This window comes from Arachis stenosperma, chromosome 5 (genome assembly GCF_014773155.1).
Source record: "Arachis stenosperma cultivar V10309 chromosome 5, arast.V10309.gnm1.PFL2, whole genome shotgun sequence".
Lineage (NCBI taxonomy): Eukaryota > Viridiplantae > Streptophyta > Magnoliopsida > Fabales > Fabaceae > Arachis > Arachis stenosperma.
This window is the reverse complement of record NC_080381.1, coordinates 118877045-118891200: the sequence shown is the minus strand read 5'-3', so window position 1 is coordinate 118891200 and position 14156 is coordinate 118877045. Positions and strand designations below refer to the sequence as shown.

The window sequence follows — 14156 nt, the reverse complement described above, 5'->3', positions numbered from 1 at the left end:
CAACAATAAAGAACCGTCCTTTAATGGTTTTCTGGTTTAGTGATTGTGTGGATGCATGGTTGGCTATCTTAATAATTTAGAGATGTCATATGACACGATGGGATCAATCCTGTGAGGTTGGATAATCATTGTCAATGTAGCTTCATCTTTGAACTTAAAACATTAATTGTTGCAAAAATTACTTTTTTTAATTTAAGTTAATAAAAAATTAAATAATTATAGCTCTTAACATGTTTTCTCATGTAAAAAATTTTTTAGAATTTATTTAAATTTTTAATAGATTTTTTTTTGTATTTGTCTTATACTAAAATTCTTTTTTTTTTTTTGGAGTTCAATAAGAATAGAATGTTAAATTTTTCGGTCATAGAAATTTTGCTACCATATTATGATAAAAGTATAGAGTTCGATAATTGTTAAACTCCAAAAGAAATAATTTAAATATAAGACAAATAATAAAAAAAAAAACTTACTTATACAAAAGAATTCAAGCAAACCTAAAAAGAAATTATTACTTGAAATAGCGAATTAGAGATATAATCATTCATTTGTTTTTTTTTATTAACTAAAATTTTTAAAAAAAGTAGTATCATGACAATCGTAATGTCATGTCCAATTGTCCATATAGATGTTGTAGTTTGTTTGGTTATTCTGCAAATTTATCTAGACATAAACATGGATACTTTTGTTTATTATTTGTTCAATGAGATACAATTTTTGGTAGATTTTAAAAATCGAATCGATAATCGAACTTGTAAAATTAAAAGTTTAAAGGTTTAATAGAAATTTTATTAGTATTGAATCGAATATAATAAAATGATATAATTATATATGAATTTTTTTTAAAAAAAGAAATTTTTGTTTAATTAATTAAAATTAAATTATCTAATCTCTAAAAAATGGGTTAGTTTGACTATTCACAAGCATTTTGACCAATTTTTTATTTTTATCAATTCATTGACAACTGGTTTTATTATGAATTAGACCATTTAAATTGCTAGTTTGGCAATTAAACCAACCAATTTAGTCTGATTTTCAAAATTATGAAGAATACACTAAACACAATATTATATATATAGTTTAATTAGAGGTTAAGGTTTATTAGAAAGCTGATACATAGATATTAGCTGATATATAAATATTAGACATGAGATATAATTTTTTATTATAATTTTGTATCTTAAAAAATTTTGAAAATTTTATTTTCTATCCTTATCAATTTCATCACCAACAACAATAGGGATAAAATTATCATTAGTGTCTTAACAACCAAATAAATATTACATGTATTCATGTGTATGTATGTGTACTTTTGTGTTAATGTCTTCATTAATTTGAAATGGTGAACAAACACAATCTTAAGGATGAAAAATTAAATCAAATAATCGTCTTTTATTAGGGCAATGAAAGGGTGATTAATCACAAGTGTGAATATATTATTAGTTCACTACCATGCATATCCCTCGAGTCTCTTACTAAGGTTGAATTTAGGATATGCTCTTTGAAACTTTTCAACTAATGTAGTCTCAAGTTTAGACTCTTGTCCCATTGAATTTGAACTTGTTGCACCTACTTGCCAATCTTTAAGATTGTTCTGCCAGCAACCAACCTTATATGGTTCTAATATTGTCCCAAGCTCTGTAGTTTGTAGTGAAAATGGTCTTTTTCTTGTTCTCCATAAAATTTTTGCAGACTGAAATGTATGAAAGCCATGATATAGACACGTGACACGATACGATGCAGGATATGTTGACACACGAATTTTAAAATTTTATAAGAGATGGGGATACACATATATATAAAATATAAAATATTTTTAGATAAATAGTAATGATATTTTGATATTTTATTGATATTAAAATATAAATTAATTTTTAATTATTTTTAGTATTTTATTTTAATTATATATATAAAGTATTTAAATGTTTTTGTTTTAATAATAATAATATATACTATTTCTAAATTTATCTCAAAAATACATGTTAAAAATAACGTTGGATATGTTGACACGTAATGGTATTTAGGTGTGTCCAAAAAAAAATTTATTTTTTATTAAAATATGGTTGAATACAGCAAACATGTATATCGGACAAATGTCGATGAGTGTCGTATTCAAAATGTATTTGATATGGGGATACGGTAGCTCAGCAAAATGCCGTATTTCATAAAGACTATGGATTTTGGCTTCATAAGGAAGAGCTAGCTTATAAGCTACTGCACTTAGCTTTTTACTGATTCTAAAATGCTCAAAGTACTTCACTTATTCGAATTTCACATGTCTTCTCTTCTTGTCAACAAAATACTTCATGAATTACTGAGATCTGAACATTTTTTTCTTAGTAAAGCTGATATCTTTTATATATAGATAATATAGTAGTTTCATTTACAACATAGATGAGATGTTTATTAAGAAAGGACTACACATTTGCACCACATATATACACGTGAAACACATAATTTTTACGTTAATTTAAAGGCAATCACATAATTATTGGATTTGATTACAGTCTTCATCATCTTCATGCTTATACATATAGAACTCGGCGACGATATTCTCCCAAAGCCCATATGGGAAATATGTTTCGATACGATGCGTAATTTAGAATACAATTCCTCATAAACACTCCTGTAGTTTCCTGTATTTTTTTAATGGATAAACATTTATTAGATGTTAAGTGTTTTAATTGTAACTAAATTAGTTTAGTGAAAATTAATTACCTGCTGAGGAAAGTCTCCATCTTCCATTTGTGAATTGAATAGTAACTTTATTCCACGATGTATGGGTGTTGGATCAATTTCAGCCTTTTTATTTTTAAACAAACATTAAAATTATATATTAGTAACAAATAACATAATCAGCAACTAAGTTCGGTTTCATTGAATAATTGTTTCATTTATGTTTTTATTTTTCAATACAAAAAATTTTCAATTTATTTTGTTTTCAAGATTTTATAAATAAGACAGTAAAAATAGGAAAATATTAATGAGAGAATTAAAAATCTCATGAGCATTTTTGTAACTAGAATTGATAGTAGTTAAAGAAAACTAAATTCCTTAAACAAAACAAACTCTCATTCATTTTTCATTTTAAATTCAAGCCTCTTTTTTTTGGACTTGAATTGAAACCTCTTTTCAAACAAGCAGCAAATTCTATGGGGCAAACCCACAACAATACTTGTTCAAGTATCTAGGCCCAATTCATTAAGACTAAAGATTTGATAAAAATTTTGTATGAAATGAGATTGTTGAGTTTATTTTTTGGACTTCAGTCATATTGTTGATTAAACAACTAATGAGATCCAGAATGAATCTATGGCTAGAGTTAGGCCCATAAAATTTGGGAACTAGTGAAAAAGAACTCAGTCCAAGAAAGGAAAAACGGACCAAGATTTAATGAACAAAAACAAAAAAGTTCAACCTAGTCATAATAAAAAAAAAGGGGGAATTATTTTAGTTGCAGCTGAGTCCTTAGTCAAGTGGCAAATCATGCGCCTCCAAAAAAAAAGTGACAAATCATGTGGCTCTTAATAGTTAATATGCTACACTCAGATTCAAAATTTGGCAAAGAAGTAGTGAATAGGAATCTTGAGTGTGTAAGTGTATAGTATAGATGAGTTTGTGATGTAATGTCGACTAAAAATAATATTTTAGGTTTAATTTTAGTGTTGTAATCTTCTTTGGGTCTTTAGGCCCATTTCAATAAAAACAAATTTCAAGATTTCAAAATTTCCCACCGACTCTTTATAAGATTATTCTATATTAATAATCCATTTTGAGTTATATGAGGTGTTTTATTTGTTTTAACTTTTAAGTAATCTTAAAGGTTTGAGTGGATTAGAAGTTGTAGTTTTATAAGTATTTATTACAGAATCTTAAACCGTATGACTGTTTAGCTCTTTTATTTGAATGTGTTGTTTTTGGAGTCTTTGTATTCTTGACTTCTCTTTTGGGGAATTAAGCGTATATTAATTATTTAAAAAAATCAAAATTATCTTATGCTGTCTTTAATATCATGTACTCTCTTTGTCTAACAGTTTATTATTTTCTCAACTTTTTGGTCATCAACATTATATTATCCTATTATCCTTATCAATCACAAGAAGAAGATTTGTTATTAGGTAAAATATTTAAATCTATCTTTTAATAAGCCTTCCATTTAATTTGGACCTTAAAGTCTGAAAAATTATGAATAAAGAATATGGAGATATGCTAATTATTACTAACCTGGCCAGCACCAATAAGGGATAGCAAAGCCCATGAAGTTTGAACCACGTTAGCACGATTGCCTTCTAAATTTGTATACACCTATTTGTCAACAAAAAAACATGTTATGATAAATCAAAATCAGTATAGACACAACAAATTTTTTTATGCATAAAATATGATATTAATCTTGTTTGAATTGTACCACATACATTACACTTGAAATCTTTATATTTTGGAAAATGTGGTATACTAATTTCCTTTGAAGGTCAATTTACATATGATAAATCAAAATGAATCACATTATCGTCTAATCTTAAAGAAATCCACCGCAATTTACCCCCAATTTATTTTTCTTTGATTCTTTGTACTCTAATATTTAATTTGTACTGTGGAGCATAATTTCCAATAATAATAATAATAGACCTTGTTTTGACTTGATAAGTAGCTTTCACCCCAACCAGCATTAGGAAGCTGCTTTGACAACAAAAAATGACATGCTTTGCGCAATGAAGCACTGTTTTGATAGGTCTTTCCACATGCTCTAAGTCCCTTTACAGCAAACCAAGTTCCATAGGTATAACAAATTCCCCAGCAACCATACCTATACAAATAACTTCTTAATTAATTAGTTATAACATTACCAGAAAATTCGTGATTATCGACGGCCTTACAGATAGTCAATTTTAATTTATAATAAAGCTTCTAATAATGATTTCTATAATTCAATAAGTATTTGTATTTTACGGCTACTTAAATTTAATTACAAGATAGATAGCATATATTATGCATGTTAAGATGACAGTTATTTGAATAAAAAAAGCAACAAAATTACAAAAGTCAACAATACCATGAGCCATCTGGATTTTGTGTGTTTTCAATGTAATGAATTGCTTTAGAAATGGAGTGATTTATTTCTTTTCTTCTGTGATTTGGATATAACTTTCTAAATAGAGCCAAAGCTTCCATTGCTGATCCTGTGCATTCTACATACCTATTATTTCATTCACAACATCAACCATATATATAACAAGTGGCAAGTAAGATTGTACATAAGGCTAAATAAACAATACTTCAATTAAAAATTCTAACAATAATAACGACGTATGTAATACTCTTACTCCATCTCAATCAGAGTATCCTCAAAGAATTCGGTTGGATTGAATTTCTGCAATGCACATAATAGTTTCTCACACCAATTAAAACACTGTTTCTAATATCATCTATTAAAGACTTCTTTTTTATAATTAAATTACTAATAATTGAGTTAACATTCGTCTTGTACTTTTAAAAATATATGTTAAGGATATTAATTAAAAAAATTATAAAAATTTCAATTCATAATAATTTTAATAATATTTCATAGATAATATAATCATGAAATTAAAATTTCATTTTATATATATAACTAGATTTTCCTTAATTAAAATGGAACTATGTATATGTATGTTTTTTTTTTTTTTTACCTCTAACCATCGATAGGCTCTTTGAGGTTCCCAAGCAGGAAAACCACCATTGTTGCTCTGTAGAGAAAGGATGACATTAACAGCATCATAGAATCTCTCTGATTCTATTTGTTCTCCAACTACATCAGATGGCATTTTTGACAGTAACAGCGCAGCCTATAATTAAATTTAGTAGCAAGTGAGAGAAATTTAATTAATAATTAGTTCATAATGGAAAAACTATCATGATATTAGACTTACCATAAAATAAATTTAATTTTAATGCACTATAAGTATAAAATTTAAACATTTTTCTAATAATATGTTATTGTATTAGAAAAAATTTATAATAACTCAATTATTTACCACGTGAAAAATTTACGAATTAAAATAAGTGATTGATTTTATTATAAAAAGTACTTTCACATTCAAGAGTAAATCTGTGTCACTGTTTGATATCATATTATAAAATTATTTATCTAAAAAATTTTAAATTATTAGGTCAAGATATATAATTGATTATATATCTAACTTATCTAAATTAAAAGATTAATTTGGAGAGGATTTGTATGAACCTGTAATCCTTCAGCTGTGCAATCAGAGACTTGCCAACCTTGGTCATGCATTGAGAATGTCCATGAACCTTTTGAGATGTGTCTATACATTCCCATGAAGTCACCACTAGGGTTTTCACTAACCTTCAATTTCAAATTAAAGTCTCTTTTAATAGTATAGATATGTATAATGAAGAAACATTAATTAATTAATTAATAGTTATTAATTGGTACCTGTGAAGCCTTGACAAAATCGTGAGCTTTTTTAAGTGTAGGACCGTACTCTTCACTTAGATTACAAGCAAGTATTGCTTGTATAGCAAATGCTGCATCCCACATTTGACTACCAAAACTCTACATATCATTTTGAAGAACAATTATCAATTACTATCTTTTTTTTATTTCATTTAGCGTAAAACTTTTTTATATTTTACATCTTGTTGTATAATTAAACAAAATTATTTTAAAAAAGCAATAATTACTTGAATTTTCAAGCCATCTTCGGCGAGCCAAAAATAATCAGGAATTCGAGCTAAATGGAGTTTGTATGCCTCCGAATTAGGATCTTCAACCCAACGCGCAATCAAACACAAAACCTGCATTATATCATGATTTTCATTTGCTTCAATTGATCATATACGATTATTGTAAATGAATAAAATATAAGATTATTTTATTTATTACCTTCTCTACACTTCCAATGCAAAGGTATCTACTATTCTCATCCTCATATCTGACATGACTAATTGCAATTTCTAATGCTTTTTGTCTAAGCTTAGAAAAGGGCCAAGAATTCAGCAAAGGCTCTCCCACGTGATGAAGAAATCCCCACAACATATCTTGGATTAAAGGATGTGGATAATACAAATCCTCCTATATATTTGTATCATGTATGTCATTATAACATTAATTAGGGATATAAATATATAAGACAGCGTTTGAAAAAAAAATTGAGACCAAAAGATAAGATTAGGAGGAGATTGAAAAATAGATTAAATCGATTATTTTTATTATATTTGGTGTTAAATATATTAAATTAATGAGTATAATTTAAGATAAATATAAAATTTGAAAAATAATAAAATTTTAGTTTTTTGTGCTTCCATTTTTTAGAAAATATTAAAAAATTAAAATTTTATATTTTAATATTAAAATTTTAATTTCAGTCTTTAACTATCGAACACAATATTAAGTTCAATTTCTTAGTTTCAGTCTCAAATATTCTCTAAAAATAAATAGTAGCTAATTGCATGTATAACACAAAGCACAATAATTAAATGAGTATTAATCATAATTAGAAATTAAATAAATATTCAATGAACCTTAGCAACACAATTTCGAGCTTTATTCCAGTTGATTTGATCATAAGGTTTATTGTACATTTCTTCTCTCAAAGATGTGATTAAATTGGTGACAGGACCCACAAACTTCTTTCCATATAAATATGACATTGGCATATAAACCAAGCGACAGTAGCATAACATATTCCCTGGCACAATATTTGTTAAAACCACTTAGAGAAATTAAATGGTAGTACCAAAAATAAAAAAGAAAAGAGAATAACAAATTATGAATCTTGAGATATATATACCTGGGTGAACAGAGATGAAATTGGGAACAAGCCAGAACTCTGGTGGAAGTGGATTGCACCCTGACCACTCATAAACTCCAAGTACCTTCACCAATAAATCAAATTAAACATGATTCATATTCATTTTAGATGGAAAAAAATAATTTACTTATTCAACAAGTAAAATGAAGCACATATACATTATTAACGACTAAATTGAACATTACTTGTAATAGAAAAATAATAATTGATAAGTTTACCGAAACCCAGAATTTTCCCCATGAAGGAATAGCCACCAAACCACCATGGTCAAGGATCCATTTTCTGGCTCTAGCCATTGCCATGTCTTCACCATCTTCAAGTCCTTCTCCAAGTATTCTCAAAGCAATGTAACTCAATGCTGATCCAAACATTGTGCTGTGTCCCTCTATATGGAAACCCCAACCGCCATCTTTGCTCTGTCCCATTAATTATCATGGGAAAATGCCAACCAATAATTTTATTGGGTATTTAAATTAAATGGACATGTTTCCTTAAACAATATATATTTTTTAATTTTTTTATAAAGATATTTGTTTAGTAACATAACTTATAAAAAAAAAGTAACTATTTAAAGAGAATAACAATATTTTTAGATAAAGATAATACTTTTATAACATGTTAAAATCAAATAGATAAAAAAATATTTTTTCATATGAAAATAGTAAGAGTCTTCATTGTGGTATTAAAAAAATTACACAAATTTTATATTTTATCTTTATAAATATCCCATGCATGGAAATGGTGAAGAAGTGTATATAGTAGTAGCTACCTGGTGATTATACAAATAACGAATAATTTCTTTCTTGTGTTCTGCTCCTAAAACAACATCAAGGAATCCTGTAATATATAATGCCATTACCTGCACACATGATAAATCATGGTCAATTAAATCAATAATTAAAGCTAAAAAATTTCATTAACATCCATGCATATATATTTATATTTATATGATATCATCTCAAATATATATATATATATATATAAAAGTTTAAATTGATGGGAGGAAACAATATGAATAGTTATATTTGTAACATTCTCTCTCAAACAAGAGTCTCTTTTGAATTTGTTTAATTTTTGTATAGACATTTTTTTTATTTGCTTTATCTTTTTTTTTTTTACTTTTGGAATTTACTAAAATCGAACTCTAGATCTTTTAGAAATATCATGTCATAAAACTACTTATTCTTTAAACTTAAATTGATAAGAGAAGAAAATATAAATGGTTATATTTCTACTTATATAACAACTTTGTATAGCATAGAGGCTAAAATTGTAGTATTAAAATACTAAAGCTCACCAAAGGTTGAAGGAAAAATAAAGGGCCAGCAGATTCAGCAGGCCAGTGACCATCATGTGCTTGAATAGAAGAAAAGAAAGTGAGAGATCTTCTCATTGTTGTAATCAATGCTTCTTTTGTTATCTTCTCTTCTTCTCCCACTTTCACTGCTTCTGGTATTGCTCCACATCTGTTCTCTTTTGTGAGCTGCCACCGGTTAAGTGCATTTCAATTTTTGTCAATACTCAACCACTCCATGACCAGAGTCATAAGTGAAGTGATCAAGTGAGTCATAGCAATAATTGTTTATTACTATAAATGTGAAGTTGCAAGAAAAAGAAGAAAAAGAATAATACTTGATTTGGCAGTTTCTTTTAGGATTTCTGCGGATCGGATCGGATCGGATCAGATATGGCCGAAAATTCGATCCGATCTACACAATTTTTATTGGATCGGATCGGATATAATATCCGCGCTTTTTAGTGTCAGATCCGATCCGCATATTTGCGGATCGGATATCGGATATCGGATATATCCGCATAATTAGACCTTTTCTTTTTAATCATATTTATATGTAAAAAAATTCAATAAAAATATTTCTTTTATACTTTTAAACTTATTTATTCCTAAAATATTTTTAATGAAACTCTTTCTAAATAACAAAAATAAAATAATACAATATATGAATAATAATTACTAACTAAAACATACAAACAAATAAATATAATACCAAACATATATATTTATTTATTTTTAATTATTATTGTGCGGATCTGCGGATACGCGGATATAGAGCAGATATCCGCGATCCGATTCGATCAATTTGCGGATCGGATCGTATCCACAATTTTCAGATCGGATGCAAATATTTACTGCAGATCTGCAAATACGATCCGATCCATGGACACCCTAGTTTCTTCTTTTATTCTTTGTTATTTATCATATTTAATATATATATCTACTTATTCCTACTGCCTTATAGTTGAAACTTGAAAGCTTTCCTATAATAATAATAGGGACATGGAATAGATTCGGTATATTTCTTAAAAAAGATCATTTATTACATATAACTCATGAAATTTGTTATTTATAAAAATAAGCTAAAACTTTTTAATTGCAATATGATGCGCATTCAATTATGTTAGGTGTACATTACAATCAGCTTCCAAAAGTAACTATTCGTATAGAATATGTATTAAAATACAAAATATAAAATACACGTTAAAAATAAATTAAACTACATATATATTTATATAAAAATATGTTTTGGTAATTGATTTTAATGTGCAAATAATATTTTTGTAATGCATTATTATCTTGATTGTATATTTATTATTATTTCAAATTTGATATAGTAAACATGAAAAGTATTTTACATAATATATGATATGTGCTCATATTTAGATAAGTAATTATTTATGTATAATTTTTTATTTATTTAAATATTTGAAATAAGTAGGTTTATGATATTATATAAAAAATATTATGACAAAAATATTTCAGAATTTGATTTTTATTATTTTTAAAAGAATGATTTTAGTATAAAATAAATAAAAAAAATAAAATACATGCAAATTTTATATAAATTAAAAATCAACCATAAAAAATAACGGTATAAAATATATTTTTCTTACAAATGAATCATTAAAGAATGTAATGCTACTTTTTAAGTGGTGGTGGTGGTTAAAACAAAGTGCAATGTGAGTTGTGGAAGGAATGAAGTGGTTTTTCCATGTAATAATTTAAAGAAAAATGTTGATATATGAGGGGAGATTTTCAACTTAAGAGAAAGTGAGAGAGAACTAGTGATGTATTCTTTTGAAGGGCTACAATGCAAATTGAAGATGGAGTTTTGGCATGATGTATGGATAAGGGATGGATAAGGAATACAGAACAAACAAGAATCGAACTCTAACTCTTTCGGACATTGATACAAACCATTGAAAAATTACCTGCATCCTCATTAAGAGGTCAGAACTTTGTTTGATGGAAAATTTATTTTTAGTGAACTCTTGGCGTAGCCTTTCAACCTCAGCACGTTCTTGTGGTGTTCCTGCATTTGGATCGAATTCCCAATGTTGTCTTCCTATGAAGTTGTTCACTGAAACCAAGTTCTTTCCTCCTTCTGCTATCTTCAACTTCCACATCTTCAACTATTATGTATGTTTCTGTTTTTGTTTGATCTCTTTTTACTTCTCCAGTTCTCCCTCTGTTGCTACCTCTTTTGATGAAACCACAGAGTATGTAGCTTTATATAATATACACTACACTATGCAACAGAGTGAAATAATTAAATTTTGATTCTTAGACTATGTATCTATAAGAGAAATCTATTTATGTGCCTCTTTCTTAGCTTTTTGCTTAAATTTATGGAAGATATAATTTTATGACATCTAATTAGAATTTTAATAATTGAAAAATCTGGATTTTTAATTTTATTATTTCTTTAAAAAAATAATATAAAATAAATAAGAATAAAAAATTATGTAAAAATGTAAACAAATTTAAAAAAAAAACTCTTATACAAAAAAGTAAGTTAAAAATATAATTATTTTTATATTTTTTTATCCGTTTTTAAGTTTTTTAAAAAAACTAATTTTATGAGAATAACTTTATGTACTATATAGTATGTATCCAAGAGGGTGAAATAGTTAAATTTTGATTGTTAGACGGTGTAAATTATTTTTAAATTGTAATATTAACTTTCTGTATATAATAACGCGCCACTCACATTGGACGTCATAGATAACTTGCGGAAGGTAATAATATTTTTTCAATAACTACCGAAAGTGTGTCCTAAATTTCAATTAGGCAAGTATCATCATATTAAACTAATAAGAAAATGCCACTCCTCTTCCCTGCGAGATGCTAAAATGTCACTCTCCTCCTCTCTATTTTATAAATGTACATTTTTCTCCTTTTTAACTTTTAAAAAACCTCCTCTTTAATTCATTTTAAATTTTTTGTGTTAATAATGTTAACTTTATCCATTTTTATGAAAAAAAAAATAAATTATTTTTTAAAAAAAATCCATTAACAAAAATTTTATTTTTTATCATTAAATTTTGCTTACCAAAATATCCTTTAATAAATTATTCTTTTATTAATTAAATTGTATTTTTAACGAAATATTTTCAAAAAAATTAATAATTAAATTATTTTTTTCTAAGATACCTATTTTTCAATAATTTTTTAATTATTAAATTGTGATTTTACTAAAATTTTTGTTAACAATTATTTTTATATTTACTATTAATTTTTTTTATATTAATATATATTATTTTAATATTAAATAAAAAAATTTTACTACTGGTAATATGTATAACAATTAATATTTATTGATATTGAAAAATAATCTTACTAAAATTTTTTATTTAATGTTAAAATAATATATAGATATCAAAAAATTAATAGTAAAATATAAACAAATTGTTAACAAAAATTTTGGTAAAATTATAATTTAATAATTAAAAAATTATTAAAGGGTATTTAAAAAAATAACATAATTATTAAATTTTTTAAAAATACAATTTAATCAATAAAAAAATAATTTATTAAAAAATATTTTATTAAGCAAAATTTAATAATAAAAAATAAAATTTTTGCTAATGAATATTTTTTTAAAAAATAATTTTTTTCTTAAAAAATGGATAAAGTTAACATTAGTTAACACAAAAAGTTTAAAATAGATTAAAAATGAGGTTTTTTAAAAGTTAGAAGGGAGGAAAATGTACATTTATAAAATAGAGGGAAGGGGAGTGTCATTTTAGCATCTCACAGGAGAGGGGAGTGGAATTTTCTCTAAACTAATCGGTTCCAGCCTCGTTAATTTATAAAAAGATTGATTTTGTGATTCATTATGCTCATTAATTTTATATTGTTATTCAATTTTTATTTTATTTTTTAAAATTCAATAAAAAATATTTTTTATATAATCAAAATATTATAAAATTTTAAAATATATTCATTATTTTTTGAAATGATATTTTGTATTAAAATTAATAAAAAATATTTTTTATTGAAATAAAATTATAAATTTTAAAAACATGCTCACCACTCTTTTAAAATTATATTTTTCACTAAATTTTACAAAAAAAAAAAATTCAAAGCATACAAATTATAAATTTCTAAAACATTCTTGTCACTCCCTAAAATTATAATTTGTGACAAATTCTAAAAAAAATTGTCAAAATAAAATATTATAAATTAAAAAAAATCCTAATTTTTCTTCTCAAATTGTATTTTGTACCAAATAAATTTTTTAAAATATCCATTATTCTCTTAAGATTATATTTTGCTTAAATTCTATAGAAAATAATTTTTTTTCTTAGAAGTAAAAAGTTGTAAATTTCTAAAGTATACTCATCACTCTTTTGAAATTATATTTTGCACTATAAATTATATTAAAAATAATATGTATATGAACACGATTTATTTATGATAAATAGAAGTATCACCTTGAATATGTTATTGTTTTGTCGATTTTTAGCAAATCGATGGTGGTTCGATATCTAATAGTTTGGGAACAAAATCTACTCCTCTTTTGTAGGTACCAATTTTCTATAAGTGTATCAAAGTGTCTTGAATTAGACGAATATTAAAATAAAGGGTAAATTAAAATTTGTAAAGAATAAAAGAAATGAAAAACAAAGAATTCAAAAAGTAAATTGACTAAAATAAAAAAGGGTTGCGTTGAACTTTAAAGAAAGTAGTAAAGATGCCTTCGACTGGGTCAAAGAACTTTGGACATGAAAATTAAAAGTATTGAAATGTAAATTGAATACGAAAATTAAACATTGCTTAAACATAAATTTTGCTTGAAAGATAAAGTTTTACAAGAATCATAAATAAAAAAGATAAAGATAATGAAAGGAACCCTGCAGAAATTAAACTCGAATGCAGACTCATAAATTCTCTGGGATGTGAATGTACTTGAGTGTATTTCTGAAGAAAGATTCCAACCCTTATTTCCTAAAACTTGCTAATATTTATAATCTACTTCTATAACCGACCATTAATTGCATGGTGCTGCCTTCTATGCGCACTCTCAAATAACTGTTCCCACTCTT

General features: G+C 25.6%; 1 protein-coding gene across 1 annotated transcript; it reads right to left on the bottom strand.

The window, feature by feature from the left end:
- Positions 1-2417: 2417 nt before the first annotated feature.
- On the bottom strand, positions 2418-11333 carry LOC130981899 (lupeol synthase-like). Its single transcript, XM_057905645.1, has 17 exons — positions 11040-11333; positions 9109-9294; positions 8581-8670; positions 8030-8227; positions 7791-7875; positions 7522-7688; positions 6884-7072; positions 6682-6795; positions 6434-6553; positions 6221-6343; positions 5667-5822; positions 5322-5368; positions 5051-5194; positions 4627-4804; positions 4222-4302; positions 2716-2799; positions 2418-2633 (listed from the first exon to the last, which is right to left on the bottom strand). The coding sequence occupies exons 1-17, from the start codon at positions 11232-11234 to the stop codon at positions 2523-2525; spliced, it is 2268 nt and encodes a 755-aa protein (XP_057761628.1). The 5' UTR covers positions 11235-11333; the 3' UTR covers positions 2418-2522.
- Between the last annotated feature and the right edge of the window lie 2823 nt (positions 11334-14156).